This window comes from Protomyctophum bolini, assembly GCF_963924005.1.
Source record: "Protomyctophum bolini genome assembly, chromosome: 7".
Classification (NCBI taxonomy): domain Eukaryota; kingdom Metazoa; phylum Chordata; class Actinopteri; order Myctophiformes; family Myctophidae; genus Protomyctophum; species Protomyctophum bolini.
In genome coordinates, this window is record NC_137868.1 from 44,487,012 (window position 1) to 44,507,011 (window position 20,000).

The 20,000-nt window shown below is 43.7% G+C and overlaps 1 protein-coding gene across 1 annotated transcript in view; it reads right to left on the reverse strand.

Annotated features, from left to right (window-relative positions):
• zbtb7b (zinc finger and BTB domain containing 7B) overlaps positions 1-20,000 on the reverse strand; it is a 42,128-nt gene that overhangs the window by 2,776 nt on the left and 19,352 nt on the right. The window contains 3 exon segments of the mRNA XM_080768369.1: positions 1-316; positions 981-1,287; positions 2,072-2,294. Of these exon segments, the coding sequence (XP_080624495.1) occupies positions 1-316; positions 981-1,287; positions 2,072-2,288 (840 nt within the window). The 5' untranslated portion in view covers positions 2,289-2,294.

Here is a 20,000-nt window from a genome sequence, read left to right on the forward strand (position 1 = left end):
GGTGGAGCAGGGGCGGATCTGCTGCTGCTGCGCCCCCTGGAGGAGGGCAGTGGTGGAGTCCATGGCGGTGGTCTGGGGTGGGGCGGCGTCCTCTCCTGTCACCGATGACACTCTCCTCATCTTCTTGCGGTCCGTTTTGCGGCGGGATCCTCGCTCTCGCGGCTGCGGCGGCGGCGGCTCCCGTCCCTCCGCTGCTGCCGTTCCCAGCTTGTCGTAGCTTGTCGCCCCCTGCTGGTGGTGGTGTTGGTGGTGGTGTTGGTGTTGGTGGAGCAGGTGTTGGTGTTGTTGGTGATGGAGGTCAGGTTTCCTCCTAGGGCTGTCACAAAACGATTATTTGTCGCATTGTCAATTATTTTGTAGGCCTCAAGATCAACTAGAATGCTAGATTATAGTCACCAATATACACAGTTTTTAAATGTACAAAAAAAAGAAAATTACGTTTGTTTTTGTTTTTTTTACATAATAGGTAGTTAAACAACAACCACGTCACTGCGGTGTCTCGAGCACTCCCCCACACAGGTGTTCATCATTTACCATGGCCCATAGGTTTTAACCGTTTAAAACGGCCAATTTAAACCGGCCGCTCGTAAACAAGACACACGCCGTCTCTGTGACGAGACCGCCCGGCGCACTAAAAAAAAACCTGAGCACATTCACGGTGCGCGCATAATTATACGAATGCACACTGATAATTAAGAAACGAATCTTTCCGAGACAAATTACAAAGTAACATCAATTGTTTATAGATCGGGTATTTCTGCTGATTGTTGAAATGTTCCACTGGAAGGAGGATCGACAGGAGGGATTACCCTTAATGTGCCCAATATAAGACCACTCTGATTTTTCAAGACTCATTTGTGGAAAAAAGAACATTGAATGTCAAATAGTCTCGTCCCCCCGTTATAATACGCGACCCCGAAAAAAGCGGTTGAAGATGGACGAACGAATGGGACGGATGTAATAACTGCGACCGGGCCTACCTCCTCCCCATTGCCACCACCAGCTCCTCCTCCTCCTCCTTCTCCCTTCCTCCCCTTCGATCCTCCTCCTCCTTGTGTCCTCCTCTGGTCTGCTCCTGCTCCTGCTCCTCCTCCTCCTCTCCCAGGATGTCCCGGCAGGCGTCCTCCACACACTGGATCCCCAGCAGCTGCGCGGCTCGCAGCACGTCTCTCATGTTGGACGCGCGGATGGTCAGCGTGGCCGTGTAGGCGAAGTCCAGCAGAGCGTCCAGAGCGTCCGGAGACACGCAGTCCAGCTGGCACACCGAGAACGCAGAGTCCCCTCCCCCTGGTTGAATAAAACTTAAAGTTAGTTTTAGTTACAGTCCAGCTGGCACACCGAGAACGCAGAGTCCCCTCCCCCTGGTTGAATAAAACTTAAAGTTAGTTTTAGTTACAGTCCAGCTGGCACACCGAGAACGCAGAGTCCCCTCCCCCTGGTTGAATAAAACTTAAAGTTAGTTTTAGTTACAGTCCAGCTGGCACACCGAGAACGCAGAGTCCCCTCCCCCTGGTTGAATCAAACTTAAAGTTAGTTTTAGTTACAGTCCAGCTGGCACACCGAGAACGCAGAGTCCCCTCCCCCTGGTTGAATAAAACTTAAAGTTAAGTTTTAATTACAGTCCAACACGCAGAGTCCCCTCTCCCGCCTATAGTGGTGATTTAGAATAAAACTTAAAAGTTTTGTCATATTTTTTGTCATCTGAAATGGTTTAGTGTTGGTCTAGCTTTGGTCGACTAAATGTCACACAATGTTAGTCAACTAAATCCACAGTCGATTAGTTGATTCAGAATCAGTTTTTACAAGTAAAAAAAAGTGGGTGTCGTTTTTGTGCACATTTCCCATTGTGTTGTTTTTCCAAGAAAACTAACTATTCACAAAAACGAATTTCTACTTGTTTTTACTAAAATGTAATTTGCTTTGATGTCGTACAGAATTCTCAGTATATTTAAGTCACCTCAGTCATCATAGCTTTTCTTTAATTTACTTTTCATTTAGTTTTCCCCCCGTGAAAACGACGAACAGTTTTAGCGTCATAGCTTTAGTCAAAAGGAGAAAAAAAACACCATACCTCCGAGGCCGCCCTCCTCGTCCACGCCGAACAGCCGGCGGAAGTACAGGCTGACGGCGGCCATGACGGAGCGGTGCGTGGGGTAGCGCGCGCCCCGCGACGTCAGCGTCAGGTCGCACAGCAGCCCCGCCCTGCGCTGGTCGTTGAGGCGAGACAGGAGCTCGCTGCTGTGCTCCGGGAAGGGGATCCCGATGAGACCGTCCTCGCCTGATGACATCACCACCTGCGGGGGGGGACACAGGACACACACACACACACACACACGCACACGGGGACAAAGATTAGGAGGATATAGCACGAGCGACTACCATCACATGGACGTCTATGTTTACTGGTGTTAGATTAAGTTAGCTATAATATTTGTCCCATACGCAAAATTAGTTCTCTGCATCTGTGACCAGGTTTGACTGAGAGCCTGCCATCGCGCAAATTCCAGCTTTTCACCAGAGAACAACTATGTTCTTTTTTTTTTACCAAAATGAGTTAACAGCACAGGCAGACTCTTCACATATACCTAGAGCATGTCTGAAATAAGTGTCGGAGCTGAAATCGACATGTAAATATGAATTAAATGCTTAGACATGTAGCTATAGGTGTAACGTTAAGAGTCCACAGAAGTGAACCTTTCTCAAGTCCGTTTTATCAACTCGCTGTTTCTCTGCAAGACATCACTCTGTAAGCCATATCTCCAAAACTGGTGGGTACAACTGAACAACCCAATATGTCAATTTGAAGCTTTGTTTGAATTCCCTGCTTTCACATGACGTGAAAAAAAAAAAAAAATCCAATGGCAGTCCCTCAGTCAAATTTGGTCACACTTGACCCATCTCTTGGAGCGGTGAGCCGCAGCCATGCCTGCTCGGGAATCATTTGTAGTTGATCTAAATTCTATAGAATAGAATAAAAATAGAATAAAAACACGTTTTTGTTTGTACAGCATGACATTTTAACGTTTACCGGAAGTATAGCGGTCATCACTCCAAAATGGCAGAGGCACTGCATGGGCGCTGGTTGTTACAATGGGAACTAATGGGAGTGTTATTGTCTCTTGCTCTAGATTGTCTTTGACCTGCATGCGTCACAGAAACGGGAAGTAAAACCCAGTTGGCCAGTAAGTGACATCATCACGCAGAGACAGCGGGTCAATTTGGAGTCAACGATAGCTACAGTACACACAATTTGTGTAAACTTAACTTGTTTAATAATTTGTTGCTCTGCTGAAGTGTGTGCAACACACACACACACACACACACACACACACGTGCGCACACACACATAAAGCTTTCACGTCATCGTTGTGGAGCTAATTTGAACATGAGTTTCAATGCTTTTGCCAGCAGGGGGCAGGTGTGTCCAACTAACTGACTAACAGTAGTTTCTAGGAATGAACTCCATGTTGATCTCTCTCTCTCTCTCTCTCTCTCTCTCTCTCTCTCTGACAGCTCTGTTAGACCAGGGGACATTTTAATGAGGGTTTAGCTTCATCCCCCTCTGCCCACAACACTCTGGCCTTGAACTTCAGCTTGAACTTTTAATTACAGAAGAGAGAGAGAGAGAGAGAGAGAGACATAGGCCTATAAGGTTCTTAAAGTGGGACCCCCAGGGGTCCTTGAGAAAATGCTAATCTACAAGCTCACAATGCGTCATGATGCGATGCATCGGTGAGCTTGTAGATCGGATATTTTAGATGTTTAGATTTTCTTATGTTTGAGAAACACAATTTAAACAGACTGGTGTTCACTCTTTCACATTGTTTTGCTGCCGATTGATTGATGATGTTATTCACTGTTTTTAGAATGGGTAATACATTTCAACGAAAGTACAGATCAACACAAAAACTGCTATACGAGGATAAAACCAGAACAAAGCACTAAAGACTTGTTTACATCAGGGTCCTCCATTTTCAATTCATCGGAACATTTAAAGGACGTACAAATATGCACTTCTGTGAAATGATTCATTCACTGCTGACCGCTCCACCCCAGCATCACCAACCTGCACCAGCATCTAAGACTTATAATTAAGTAACGTGGCCCCACATGTTCTGGTGTGGGTTTGTAAGTCTATCACGCACACGCACACACACATACACTAGACATCAAAGGCGTAAAAGGGATTGTGATTATTTTCTGAGCTCAATTGAACTTTCAGTAGATTTTCTGTGGCCTGGGGTTTTCTGGCTCAAACAAGTGCTCTGATTTTCCTGCTGTTTGTGATGTCACAGCCTGCAAATCCCATAGATATGTCAATGGGATATGCCAGCCAGATGTCACCGTTTTCACTTGTTTTGACTGTTTTCATTGCAGCTCAAAAGGCTTCCAAACCCCCAGAGAAAACCCCAGAAAATCCACTGAATATTCAAAGTTCAGGTTTTTGGGGGCGCAATTGAGGTCATAAAACAAAAAATAAATAAAATAAAAATGTATTAAAATTAATGTCATATAACCTTTATGTTTATGCTCGAGCCCCTGCCCTTTGACCCCGCCTGTAAAAAGCCTTCACTGTAGTGACAGAAATGCAAATGGCACCCTTTCCCAAATTCCTTTACACGCCGTAACCTGAAGGCAGCGTTCATCAAGGGGATCACCTTTCCAAACGTCTCCTGAACTTTGATCGAATTTGCGCGTTTGCGTTGAAAAAGGTTTCTCTTCTCCGTGTAGTAAAAAATCAATGCCGTGTATACGTATATACGCTACGTCTCCAGCTAAAGGCTTCACGCTTCATAATACTTTGAACACGGTGTCCTGCAACCGAAAATAGACAATCTACAAGTGCTGCGACGTGTTTGTTGTTGTGAGCTTGTAATGTAGACCAGAGTTTAGTGCAGCAAGGGCAGAATCCATATTGCCGGCCCGGCCTTCCGGTCATTTTAAGGGCCGGCCGGTCGTTTACCCTGTTTACCGGCCGGCAGGCCAGGCCGGCAAAATGGATTCTGCCCTCCCTCGTTTAGTGTCCTTGAGCGAGACTCCTCTCAACTCCCGATGTGCAGGTCGGTGCCTTGCATGGTTTCCTCCGCCATCGGTGTATGAATGTGTGTGTGTGTGTGTGTGTGTGTGTGTGTGTGTGTGTGTGTGTGTGCATGTGCGTGTGTGTGTGTGTGTGTGCGCCTGCGGTGTGGTTGAATGTAATGCACAATCTATGTAAAGCGTTTTTGGATAAAACTGCCGCTATACAAATCTTCGGGCTGTGTGTAATGTAAAAATCACACCCGTGTGAAGTGAGGGGTGCTCTTATCATTATACGTCATCATACATCATTCATTCTGGCCCAATCACAATTTGCGTCCTCACTTTTATAGTTTAAAACACACTTTTGTCTTCAAAGCTTGACATATAGGAGGTGGCTGAAATAAAGAAACACCTGTACAGATGTATAACCTCGCGTCACCAGGCTTTCCACCTCGGGAGGGAAACCTGAGATCCGGTCTATAGGCCACAGATATATAAAACAAATGACAATGATTGTGATATTTGTCAGGTGAACGTTTCTTTATTTAGTAACGAACGCTCCTCTCAACCGGCCGGTTCTCAGTCAATCATAACATTACATTACACACCATTGGGTGTCTCTAAAAAAATTCTGTTATACCTTGCTTCCTGGTCATGTGACCCGAGTAACCAATACATGACAGCAGTGTGTGTGTGGCAGCCAATCATGGGACAAGGTATACTCGGTATGACTCATGTATATGACTAGGTCTTCTACATTTCATGAGCTGTTAATTGTTAGTCAGGTTTCACCTGACAAAAAAAACAAACAGTGGTTCCGGTTTTTTCCGGCACCACTTTGTTTTGGCTCCACAATCCTCCATTTAATCCAGCGCAGCGATAATTCATGGAGCCACAGAAGTCAGGAAGCTGCTTCTAATTATCCCCCCCCCCCCCCCCCTTTCATTCGTTAATAGTTAATTCATATGTACTCCCACTAATCAGTCTGTCTGTCGCTCGTTTGCTTCGAGATAACACGCAGTACATCAGGGGGGTTCATTTAAGCAGTCGCTATTCTGCGTTCACTCTAGTCTACATGCTATATGTGACACAGTAGTTCAGATGTCTGCGTTCAACACATTAGACTTATAATGGGAAGACCGAAGACTATAACCAAGGCCCCAGCATTCATCACGTGAGCAGAGCCACACTGCCAAACGAAATGCATCTATCATTGCAAATAAACGATAAATGCGTTAGCCCTGAGCTGAAGTGTCTCAATGAAAATGCGGGAATCGAGTAGAACTACTACAGTTTGGTCTCGCCAGTTCCTATACGACTTGGAATAGAAGATAGATAAGATAGATAATACCAAACAAACTATTACCTATATAAGCTAAAGTTGGTACTGGTACTAGTATAGTGCCACTGCTGAGTCTTGCCCCAAAAAAAGGAGGAAAGAAAATTGTGAACCGAGTGGTCACTCATAGGTGAACACAGGCATAGGTACCGTGAACACAGACATTGCTGTCCCTTGGAGTGGTTGCACCACTCAAAAAGACAGAAGTGGAAAGAAATATGTATATTACTACAGGTAGTATACTTCTGGACCAAGCAATTGGTTGAAATGGGCCATCCACCTGGCCGTCAATATAGAAGATTTGACAGCACACGGATTTACATTAGAAATATCACCAGCTGATTAGTGATATTAGACAGCAGCATTATTCAGTTGTTATGGCGGTACTTGGAGAGCCAAATATTTTCTGAGGTGGTACTTCAGTATAAAAATGTTGGGAACCAATGAGCCCTAAACTACGGTGCAGCAAGGGGGTTGTTTGGGTATTATTAGGCCCTAAAATGATGATGCCCTGAATCGCAGGGAATTCTTTTTTGGGGGTAATTCTAATTCCGGTCTGGTAGTTCCAGCCTGATAACTATACTGCAAACCAGTGACTATAGTACAACAACATACGTTATTGTTACCGGATGCCATTACAATGAATGGTTGAAATTGACCATTCAAGTCTAAATGTAAACATGATAGCTTTTTTTTTTAACACACACGGCATGTTCTCCTGCCTACGGACCTCATGAACAATATCACAAGCACGCACGCACGCACGCACACACACACACACACACACACACACACACACACACACACACACACACACACACACACACACACACACACACACACACACACACACACACACACACACACACACACACACACACACACACACACACACACACACACACACACACACACATCTCAGCAGACCAGATTTTCCACAAACAAGTGCCCCCCCGCCCCCGAGCCATCCAACGATAGTTTTTATGTCACACACACACACACACACACACACACACACACGCACACACACATGCACACACGCACGCACACACACCTGACTAACCTGCTTCAGACACACCCAGCACGTACACAGCATGCCAGTTTCTTGGTTCCCCCACCTGCCATTGTGTTAGATTGACTCTGTGGACTGTGGTGTGCCAGGCTAGGATATGTCGCACACACACGCACGCACACGCACGCGCACGCGCACACGCACGCACACACACACACACACACACACACACACACACACACACACACACACACACACACACACACACACACACACACACACACACACACACACATGCACGCACGCACACACACACAGCTAAGTGTGTGAGGCTCAGACATTAACACCTAGAACTTTCCTATAACACTCATAGAACCCCCAACAAGAACACACAAGATCCCCTGCAGATCTCACACTGATTCAACCACACCGAGCTTTGGTTCAGATATAGAAACGTAACCCATTTTGACCCATGGGAATGATTCTACACAAAATGTCTTCTAAATCCTGCAGTTTTCTATGAAACTTTAGAGTACTAAACTTGACGTCACGTGGCAGCCAAGCCTTATATGGACTTTAAATGTCTGTTTAGAGTATACGGCGTTGGTTTAAAAGGAGTGAGGCGCCCCTCACATGCAGCACACGACACGAGTGTGATTTGTTTTAGACAGCCATGTGTGTCGCTGGGTCTGTCTGTCTGCCCAAGCACGGAAATAGCGTTATAGTAGCGTATGTTCACCACCATGTGTCACTGTCGCACCAGGCCAGGGAGGAGGGCTTGTACAGTAAAGTACAGTACAGTAAAGTACAGTACAGTACAGTACAGTACAGTACAGTACCACTCACTTCAGACGTGTCTGATTTTTGAGTGGTGTGTTCACCTATATGTGTCCGTGTGACGTTAATGAGCACGAGTATGACTATTAGCACCAGTAGGGGGCGCTGTTGTGCGCTGTTGTGCCAGAAACCGAGAGAGAGTGCTGCACTGTTGCCTGCTTTATATGAGAGAGAGAGAGAGAGAGAGAGAGAGAGAGAGAGAGAGAGAGAGAGAGAGAGAGAGAGAGAGAGAGATATAAAGCATAGAGGAACATGACTTCTGAACAGGTGTCCTGCATGGTTGCTACAATGACAGAGAGATGGAACTTCCACGTGCCGGCTTCCCACCCAAGAACCCAAAAAAAAGGCAAATTGTGTTTGTTTGCGCATCGGGCCCAAGCCGGATGCTGCACCATGAAAGGAATCAAATCCCCATGATTCTGGTGGTGGGGCAGGATACAGGAACGACAACATAATGCGGAAAATATAGCAAACTTTTAGCTATAATCAGGGTCGGATGTCCTGGGTGGGGAGGGATGGGGGATATAACCCATTTTGGACTGAGGTCGATTACAAAGAAAAAGGCTGCTGAAGTCTAACCGTTTTCTGTTTCTGTGTCAGTGACTCAGTGGTGCTCAACCTTTTTCATGTCAAGGACCCCCCCCATCTCAAAATATGTTGTTCCAGGGACCCCCCAGAAGCAAAGATTTTTGTTAAAAATGTTCGCTCTGAAAGAATATATATTCAAAGATTTGCTCCACATTTTCACAAATTTTCAAAAAATAGCAGACCTATAAGCTCGTAGCGCGGCACTCGGTGCCGCGCTATGAGCTTGTAGATCTGCTATTTTTCCAATAGTATAACATAACGCTTGAAACACCAAAAGGGGGTTCCCGTTCTGAATGTGATAATAATCCCCTCTCTGATCGTTCACTTTTATGGCCGGTGGGGATATGTTTTTTAAAAACCCTCTGCTTCTGGTCAGAATGAATTAAAACAACATGCATTTCCTTTTTGGAAATGCCTGATATGTTTTCATTATCTACATTTGATCATATCCACTTTTTTTTCCTTTTTTTTTAAATCGAATTAAACTAGGAGATTATGTGAGTAGTGGCAGGAGTATAGCCGCACTCCGGTATAGCTGCCGATTAACCCATTTTGGTGTTAGCATCATGTCGTGCTTTAGCTATTGAAAAAGAGCAGATCTACAAGCTCGTAGCGCGCCACCGAGTGGCGCGCTACGAGCTTGTAGATCCGCTATTTTTGAAAGATCGAAGAACGACTGACATTTTTAGAATCTGATCTCAGGTCAGAATGGGTTAATCAGACCAGTGTTTGTCCAGTGGAAACCTCGTATGAATCTGATCTCAGGTCAGAATGGGTTAAGCATTAACACACGAGAGGGTGTGCGTTGCAGTCATTATAACACCCCGAACGCCAAGGGGTTATTTAATCCATTAAAGGACCACTTCACCACTTTTCAAACCTATCTTCATATAATAGGTCCTCACAAATAATCATGAAAAAATGGCAAAAAAAAAAAATCTACTCAGTCTGTGTCTCATAGGAGGGCTGTGGGCAGTTTGGAAACCGTCTTCCAGTGACATCATCGACGGGGAATACAAAGCTAATAGAAACTGCAGGCTTTCTAGTCCTGAAAAGTTGCAATGCAAAAATGGATAATGATAATCTAAACCTTTTTTTGTTAAAAAAAGATCTGCCTAATGATCTTCCATGTCACAGTTTCTAAACTGCCCACAGCCCTCCTATGAGACACAGACTAGAGTAGAAAACAATCGTGCCATTTTTTTCGTGATTATTAGTGAGGACCTATTATATGAAGATAGGTTGAAAAGTGGTGAAGTGGTCCTTTAAAATCATGGCGCCCAGCAATTTAGAGATGTCTCGATACTGTATCGGTAATGTATCGGCCCTTATTTGTTCAAATCTGGTCATATCGGTATCGGTCTAATCTAACCAGCGATACGACACAGGGGGGTAAGGGGGTTGACACTATGACAGGTAAAATAAAATGTCGGGGCATGTGGAGTTTGCTTTGGAGTTGCCCCAAACGGCAAGTGCACATTTGAGTGTGCAGTCTGCTATATAAACACAACACGAGATATATAGCTAGATATAGCCATAAACACTCTTCCCCGGTCGGTGGACTTTAAAATAACTAAAGATATTTCTTTCTTTTTGTATATTACAAATATTATTCTCTGGTATATATATATATATCGGTATTCTGTATCGGTGTCGGCTAAAACAAAGACTGTGGTATATTATCGGGATTGGGGATTTTCACGGTTCACAATTCTCCGCTGCAGTCGACGTGTTAACCCATTCTGACCGGGAACCCATTTTGGTGTTAGCACTATGTTATGCTTTAGCTATTGAAAAATAGCAGATCTACAAGCTCATAGCGCGCCACCGAGTGGCGCGCTACGAGCTTGTAGGTCTGCTATTTTTGAAAAATCGAAGAACGACTGACATTTTTTTAGAATCTGATCTCAGGTCAGAATGGGTTCATCAGACCAGGGTGTGTCCAGTGGAAACCTCGTATGAATCTGATCTCAGGTCAGAATGGGTTAACGTCAACGCCTGCGTTGTTGCTGCAGCGGGAACAAGCCGAGGCGATATATATAGGCGAGTTATAATAGCAGCGAGAGAAGCGTCTAAAAAAAAAAAAAAAACCTGCAGTCTGTGTCAAAACTCATGGGATGACGGTTTGGGTCGTCCGCGGAAATACCTTTCTGTCACACCGAGTCTTTCTGTGTGTGTGTGTGTGTGTGTGTGTGTGTGTGTGTGTGTGTGTGTGTGTGTGTGTTTTGTTTTCCTTAGTCTGCCATTCTTCCTGCTGCTGTCTGAGAAGAAGAAGAAGAAGGTTTGACAGCTGGTGAGTCACAGTGAGAGGAGCGCCCCTCCATCTTCTCCCCCCACCAGCCCCCCTCCCTCCCTCTCCGAGAAACTGCAAACGGCCGTTTCAGAATGTATAAGTAAGTAAAAATCACACCCGTGTGAACTGAGTGGTGCAACTCCCCCCCCCCCCCCTCTCTCCTCTCTCTCTCTCTCTCTCTCTGTCTCTCTCATGAGCAGGCAACAGTGCAGCACAAATAACTATCTCTCCGTTTCTGGCACAACAGCGCCCCCCTACTGGTACTCATAGTCATATACTGGTGCTCATTGCCAGGTAGGTGAACGAACACATAGGTATAGGTGAACACGCACATTGCTGTTCCTTGTTGCTGTTCCTTTTTGAGTGGTTGCACCACTCAAAATCATTCAATAAAGTTTTAGGTCAAACGCAACACTGCGTCACAGTCATACACATTGCGACTTGCGAGCTTTAAAAAAAAACACTTATATAGCCCTATACACTTCTAGAATTTATATAGAATATATAAGTCAGTCATAATGTATAATGAAATGTACAATGAAAGTATATAGCCATTACAGGCTCACAATGCGTTGTGAGCTTGTATAGATCGGCTAAAGCGAAAAAAAAACAAAAACAAAAATCATTATCGTTACATGGGGACACCACCACCAGGGGGCAGAAATGCACACAACTTCAAAAATCTCGGAACATTTGTAACACTTTTTAACCTTTAACCCTGGGGAAAAAAAGTTAAATGTCCGCAATATATATATTTTTTTTTTGTGATCATTAGAATGTCTAGAACATGTACATTTATCATTGTGAAATTAGTAGTACAAGTAGTAGTAAGGTTGGAAAAAAAAAATTGCAAGTAGAAATATACGATCTTGCAGAGTTCACACAAAGCCACTGTAAAAGACATAATTCACAAACGGTGACAGCATTAACCCATTCTTTTGGCGTTGGCATTATGCTATGCTTTAGCTGTTGAAAAAAAAGCAGATCTACAAGCTCATATACGAGCCTGTAGGTCTGCTATTTTTTGAAAAATCGAAGAACGACTGCCATATATAAACATGGCTTTTTCAGAAAATACTGGTTGTATAGAAGACATTTTTAGAATCTGATCTCAGGTCAGAACGGGTTAACAGCCTTCATGTGTGTGTGTGTGCATGGCTGCGCGCGCGTGTTTATTTTCGACTCCCTCCTGTCGTGACTGTCAAGAGTGACAGAGTGACTGACGGTTCTTATCGTTCCTATAGTCTAGACGTCTTTGTCTTGTCCCAACGTCTTTCATTTGTCTTTTTTCTTTGCTCTCTTTTTCTGTGGACTGCAGCGCCTCGGGGGCCCAGTGCAATAACATGGACGGGGAGCAGGAGCAACACAACACATCCTACATATGAACCTTATTACAAAACACCAGCTCAGTGGCCTTTGTGGTTTAGAGTGTCCGCGCCCTGAGACTGGGAGGTCGGCGGTTCGATCCCCGCCCGGCCGGGTCATACCAAAGACTGTCATAAAATGGGACCCAGTGCCTCTCCATGCTTGACACTCAGCATCAAAGGGTTGGATTGGGGGGGGGTATAAGTCCCTGCGACATACTAGCGTCATGTCCAGGGGGTGTACACTTGTACATCAAGCTGCCTCACGCTATACAGAAACGAGGAGATAGGCTCCTGTCCCTATATGAGCCTCATGGCTCGGCAAGGCTACTTATTACAAAACAGTATGCACCACGCGGTATAACAAAAATAAACATTTACACAAACAGTGCCACGACACATATCGAGGGTATATGCGCCGCATGCATAAAAGTGAATGGCAAATTGAGTGTCAAATTGAGTGGCAAAGTTGAGAGGGAAAAGTGAGTTTAACCAATTTAAATACCAATAAAAAAGGCTTCTGAAAAATTATATATTCAAAGATTTGTGCTGCATTTTCACGATTTCTCAAAAAATAGCAGACCTATACAAGCTCATAGCGCGCTATGAGCTTAGTATAACATAATGCTTAGTTTAAAACACCAAAGGGGGTTCCCCGCCCAGAATGGGTTAACATTGTTTAACGTTGTTTAATGCAATCAGATATAGGACTTTTCTGTTTGGATGTTATATGGGGCTATATCAAGGCCGGAAAGTAGGTTTTTTGCAACACAGTATAGACATTCCTGCATAACTTCCTGGTTTGATGATGATGTCACGCATGCGCATATATACCCTATATATACTGTATAGCCAGACAAATCTGTATATGCAGGTTCGTCTGCATTGATTCTGTCTCATGTTCAAACCGCTCAAAATAGATTCATTTTGTAACACGGCGATGTTTTCGCGACAGCGTTGCACTTTGTTTTGTATTTTAGTATTTTAGTATCTTAGATGAGTTTAACTGCATGTTGAACGGCATGCGTGGCGCGCTGGGCGAGTGTCATAGAGGAAGTAAGACAGCGAGAGAGAGAGAGAGAGAGAGGGGGGGGGGGGGGGGGCTCCGTCTGTACAATGTGTTCGTTCAGAGGAAAGCGTGAAACTGGCACAAACAGTCAGATTAACCCATTTAGACATGAGCTCGATTCTATGAATGCCTTCTAAATGACAGTAAAAAAAAAACATGTTTCTGTGTCAGTTGTTCTTAAACATTTTCATGTCAAGGACCCCCAAAAGATTTTATATGTAATTGGCCGCCGACCCCCACCTGAAAATATGTAGTTTCAGGGACCCCCCCCCCCCCCCCCCCCCCCCCAGAAGCAAAGATTTGAGTTAAAAATATTCGCCCTGAGAGAATATATTCAAAGGTTTGCGGCACATTGTCACGATTTTTCAAAAATAGCTACAGTATATAACATAATGCTTAAAAACACCAAAAGGGGTTCACGTCCCAAAATGGGTTGTATAAACAAGTGCAGGAGAGGAGATATGAAAGCTTACTTTGTTTATAACCAAAATTATATCACAAGGGAGGGACGGTTCCAAGAAAGGCTGTATAGTCTGGTGGTGGAGCCAACAGGTTCACAGGTTAACCAAAGCTGGTGTCCCCATTGGTATAAACGGTGCATTTATATAGCGCCATTATCCAAGGCGCTTTACATAAGATTGTGCATTATACATTCACCCCATTCACACACGCATTCATACACCGATGGGAGCGGAAACAATGCAAGGCACCAACCAGCACATCAGGAGCAATCAGGGGGTTCAGAGTCTTGCTCAAGGACACTTCTGACACCAACTCTGGGGGAGGAGCCCACAGGGTTCGAACTGGCAACCTTGCGGTTCCCATCCAGCCACTGAGCAGCCACTGACCCATTCTGTGCACATTTTCAAACCAGGGGGTCCTCAAGAGATATTATACTGCCAAATATTTGTGTGACAGGAACTTAATTCCTTTTTCTTTTTTTTTACATTAACCATTTCGACACCTTTCCAAGCCTGCGTTGTTGTGAGCCTGCAGATTGGCTATATTCTCGGCAAAGTGTTTGGAAAGTGGAAAAAGGAGCCGACCAAACTACAGAGCCAAAAGGTCAAGTTTACAAAGTATTGATTGATATTGTGTGTGTGTGTGTGTGTGTGTGTGTGGTGTGTGTGTGTGTGTGTGTCATTTACACTGGCAGCCAAATCTATAGCCTGAATCAGATCAACATTGAAATCTGATTTGTCACATGGAATCACATTGTTTCCCAATGTGACTTCAAATCTGATTCAAATCTGATTCCAGGAGATCTGTCTCAGTCTAAACGCAGTAGTAATCTGACCGAGTGGCGCGCTATATGAGCTTGTACTGTAGGTCTGCTATTTTTTGAAAAATCGAAGAACACGACTGACATAGAAACATATAGCTTTTTCAGAAAACTGTCAGGATGTAGAAGAAGACATTTTTTTTTAATCTGATCTCAGGTCAAAATGGATTAAAACAAATCAGATTCCAATCTGGACGTATTATACGATGTGGCACAGATCTGATTCAATCAGGCTGGATTTGGCTGCCGGTCTGAACACACAGATCTGTGATCAGATCCCATCTGGTCACTGTGGCAAATGGCACTGTGAACGGTCGGGGGCCAAAAGATGAGATTTGAGAGATTTTTTTTGTTGATTTTTGGATCAGATTTGACTGGATGTGACTGCAGTCTAAATGGGGCCTAATTGTGATTCAAATGAAAGGCTGTTTACATCATCATCATCATCATCATCATCATCATGAAGAGCTGAGAATCTCCATGAAGGAAAAATACATAGTGTTCCTTTATAGGAAAGTGCCACACAGTAGAAGGATAGGAGAGAGAGAGAGAGAGAGAGAGAGAGAGAGAGAGAGAGAGAGAGAGAGAGAGAGAGAGAGAGACACGCACATAGAGTGACAGAGAGAGAGAGAGAGAGACAGAGAGAGATAGAGAGAGAGACAGACAGAGAGAGTGACAGACAGAGTGACAGAGAGAGAGAGATAGAGAGAGAGAGAGAGAGAGAGAGAGAGAGAGAAAGACAGACAGACAGAGAGAGTGACAGAGAGAGAGAGAGAGAGAGAAAGACAGACAGACAGAGAGAGTGACAGAGAGAGAGAGAGAGAGAGACACACACACAGAGTGACAGAGAGAGAGAGAGAGAGAGAGAGAGAGAGAGCCCACAGAGTGAATGGGTACAGCAGGTTTGTGTAGTGTTATTTTAGGACGGTTCCTTAAGACGTGTACGGAAAGAAGCAGGACAAATTCCAGTTACCACACGGACACGCACGCACACACACACACACACACACACACACACACACACACACACACACACACACACACATTGCTCTTGCGCGCGCTGAGTCACTATATAATGACACACCCTGAACCACACACACACATGCACATTATGTGTGCGTGTGTATACACACACACACACACACTCACACAAACTATTGCGCACTGCTCATGTCCACTAACTGCTACTGTAGTGGTATATATCCTCTCCCTGTATCTGCCCTGTTTGTCTGTCTGAGGAGGACAGTTTCATGCCTATAATGTCACCTCATACAGTATATAGCCAGGACTGACTCCGGCTGGGGCTGTATAAGGAAGGAGACGATGTGAATGGTCTAAAAAAAAAGAATCAAACAGGTTTTTTTCCTTTTTTTTGCTTTGTTTGTTTGTTTTAAGGTTCAACAGTTGAACTGAACATCTGTGTTTTCTCCTCTCTTTCTTTGAAGAACAGTGAGAACTCTCATCGACGAATGACTAGCTCACCCCCCCCCCCTCCTCCACGATACAGCTTCCTATCTCGCGTTCGACACACACTCATAATACACACGCACACACAGGACACACACACACACACACACACACACACACACACACACACACACACGCATGGCACACGCATGACACATGCACACGCCTCAATTATAACATTTGTGAAATTGTCCCTGCTGCTCTACGATGACAACAACGAAGAGTTTCCCTATAGAGGTAATCACACAGATGGAATGTCATCCTCACACCTGTCCTAATGCCAAACTGTAATCAAATTCAAAGTTTTAACTGTTTCTACTAGTCGAATCAAGTCTCTGAGTTAGGCAATGTCGGGCCAGTACATTTAGCTTACACTGCGGATAGCAATGAATCATAGCTAATAGGCCTATCAATTAACTTGAACCCATTTTGACCTGAGATCAGATTCTAAAAATGTCTGTTTGAAGATGACAGTTTTCTGAAAAAGCTATGTTTCTATGTCAGTCGTTCTTCGATTTTTCAAAAATAGCAGACCTACAAGCTCGTAGCGTGCCACTCGGTGGCACGCTATGAGCTTGTAGATCTGCTATTTTTCAATTATTACCGGAGCAAAACATCAAATCAATAATTAGATCACTAAGAGGAATAGTTAAAACCAGTGTTGGGCAAGTTAAGCTACGTGTAGCTGACCCAACACTGGAGTTAGAGAGACGTTAGTCTCTGCGTTAGAGATGCTATAGTTAATACAGGCGTCAAGTCTCTAAAAGTCAGTCCTGAGTTCATCCCTGCTGGGGAAAAAGTGACATTATCCAGCTGACAGCTGGGAGACGAGGGGAAACTTTTTTTTTTTTTTTTTATGAAATCTGATGTCAGATGTTTCCAAAGGGTCCCCCCCTAACCTCGCCTCACCAGGCTTTCCACCACCACCTCGGAGGAAAGCCTGCATGGTCTCCGTTTCAAAAGTCCGTATGATTCTGTCGGGAGCGGACGATATCGCTATACGTCATGTTGTAGTGTTGTTCTGTAGTCGACAGGCAGGAACAACAGGCGGCAACTTTATTGAGGGAAAAGGAAGGTTCCTTCCTTTTCCCTCAAATAAAAGCTCTCGTATAGCCTGTAGCTTTTATTGAGAAAAAAAGGAAGGAACCTTCCTTTTCCTCAATAAAGTCGCCGCCTGTTGTTCCTGCCTGTCGACTACAAAACAATACTATACAACATGACGTAAGGATATCATCCACTCCCGGCAGGATCATACTGTATACGCTAAATGAAATGGTGCCCAGGCTAGGGTCCGTCTGTCTGTCTATCTGTGTGTGCATGTGCAATTGTGCATGTGCATGTGCATGTGCATGTGCATGTGCATGTGCATGTGCATGTGCATGTGCATGTGCATGTGCATGTGCATGTGCATGTGCATGTGCGGCGTGCGAGAGAGAGAAAGAAAGAAAGATAAGTGATCTAAACGCTTGGGACAAATTCATTCCTATGCAAATGCAGTTAATTTGGAGTCTTAATATATGACAAAATATGAAGAGAAAAATATCTGGGGTTTTTTTTTTTAACCTTTAGATATTTAACCCTCTAGCACCCAGAGTTGCTTTTTAGCAACAAATTTAATTTAATTAATTACTAAATTATTATAATTTGTTTCTGTTCTTTTTTCACCTAAACGTCATCAGTGATGTTCATTGCAATGCCATTTCAATGCCATTGGTCATGATATTTGCATATAAACACCCCCCACAGAGTCTGAAATTCACACAAATAAAAAATGTCTGGACTCTGTGCGATTTTGAACATTTTTTAACCTAAGACTTTTGACCTTTACCCTAATAAAAGTAGGTAAAATAATTGTAATATATGTTTTTTTGTGATCATTAGAATGTCTAGAACATGTTTTATTCATTATTGTGAAAGATATCCCCCAAATGTAAATTATTAATTTATTATATTATTATATAATTATTATATAATTATTATAAAATTTTCATCAAACTTTTTTTTTTTTTTACATATTTTTTAGTGTCAGTCCTAGTAGTAGAAAGTAGTAGTAAGGTTGAAATCTATTTTTTGCAAGTAGAAATTAATGCGGGTGTTAGAGGGTTAAGGCACAGTAATCATGAAGTTTTGCAGCCAGTAACCCCTCTGCTTCCATGCAGGCCATGGCTACAGCTATCCAGCTGCGTGCAAAGTGCAAAGTGAAATCATGGCGGGGGAAAAGAAAGTACTTTCCTCTCAATGTAAAACCTTGTCTCCTCAAAGCCTGTGACAAATCAAGCCAAGTGAGATGCAGCAAGCAGCCAGTGGTGTGACGGAAAGTACTGTACAATGTTGAGGTATTTTTTTGAGTATATATTTTTTATACTTCCAATTTTATGTATTCTTTTTTTACTCCACCACATTTAAGAAACTTAAATCAATATTTGTATTACAAAAATTACAAAATACATTTACCACTTCAACCTTACCCTATATACAGTACATTCTGGCCAATTGAAAATAGCAGATCGACTTCTGTAGATCTGCATTTTCAAAAAGAATTATATACATACATTTTTGTATTTATTTATACATTTTAAAAGTTGTGAAATGAGACATTCCGGGCCGCATAATGAGTAACTTTGTACTTTTGGTACTTTAAGTACACTTTCATACCAATACTTGTATTCAAGTACATTTCTACAATGCAGTATTGATACAAAAATGTTGAGTGTACTTTTTTTCCACCACATGCAAGCAGGCAGCAGCGCGGCTGTGTGTGCCTCAGACAACCTTGTGAAGTACTTCTACTCCAACAACGAGGAAGAGTCTTGACCGCTAGAGATGGAGACAGAAAACGAACGGGGAAAAACACCTGCGGTCGAAACGAAGCCCCCGTCGTCGTCGTCAAGCAGACGGATAACGCCCAGTCACGTGAGTATAACGTGAATACTCACGCGAGTATAACGTAAGTGTAGAAGCCATCCTCACTGTTTGTATGTCTATTTATTATTATTATTATTATTATTATTATCACAATTGTTGTAGCTACTGCATTGGTTTCATGGGTTATAATTTAATTATTGTTTGGACAACAGGGGCACGCCTCCCCAGGCCTAATTGCTTGACAGAGGGTATAAGTAGGCCTGGGTGATTGGGGAGCGGCATGCACCTGGTGGACAAACGGTTTTCACCAGATAGACAGAGAGAAAGACAGACAGACAGCACAACACAGAGACCATGCCATAAGGAAGAGAGAATGTGCCTGTTTGTATTGTAATGTATATCACTGCACTTCGACACGACAGTAAATGCAACCAAAAATGACATTGAACCTGTTGGACAATCTGTTTCTTTGATCTGCGTGCATCCAAAGTCTCTGGGTGCATCAGTGGGTTTGTTGGCAACGTGGAAATGTTTGGAACCAACAATAGAGCCACAACAGGGAGTATAACGTGCCCTCTGAACAGGCCTTTGCTGAAGGGGAAAAGGCGGAGGAAGGAATGGGCAGCGAGCTCTCGGGAGGGGACCATTTCAAAGTTTCCACGCAGGCTACGGTAGTGTACAGTAACTTAATTTGTACGGTAATGTGAATAGCGTTTGACAGTCACGGCTGCAGCAGTAGTGCTGCACTCTGTTTTGCAGCGGGTCAATGCAGTTCGGTAAATAGTCAAGCCGCCCGCGCTTCTTACATTGAATGGAATACATTTAACATTTGAGGACTACAGCGTTAGGAAAAAAACAAAACCAC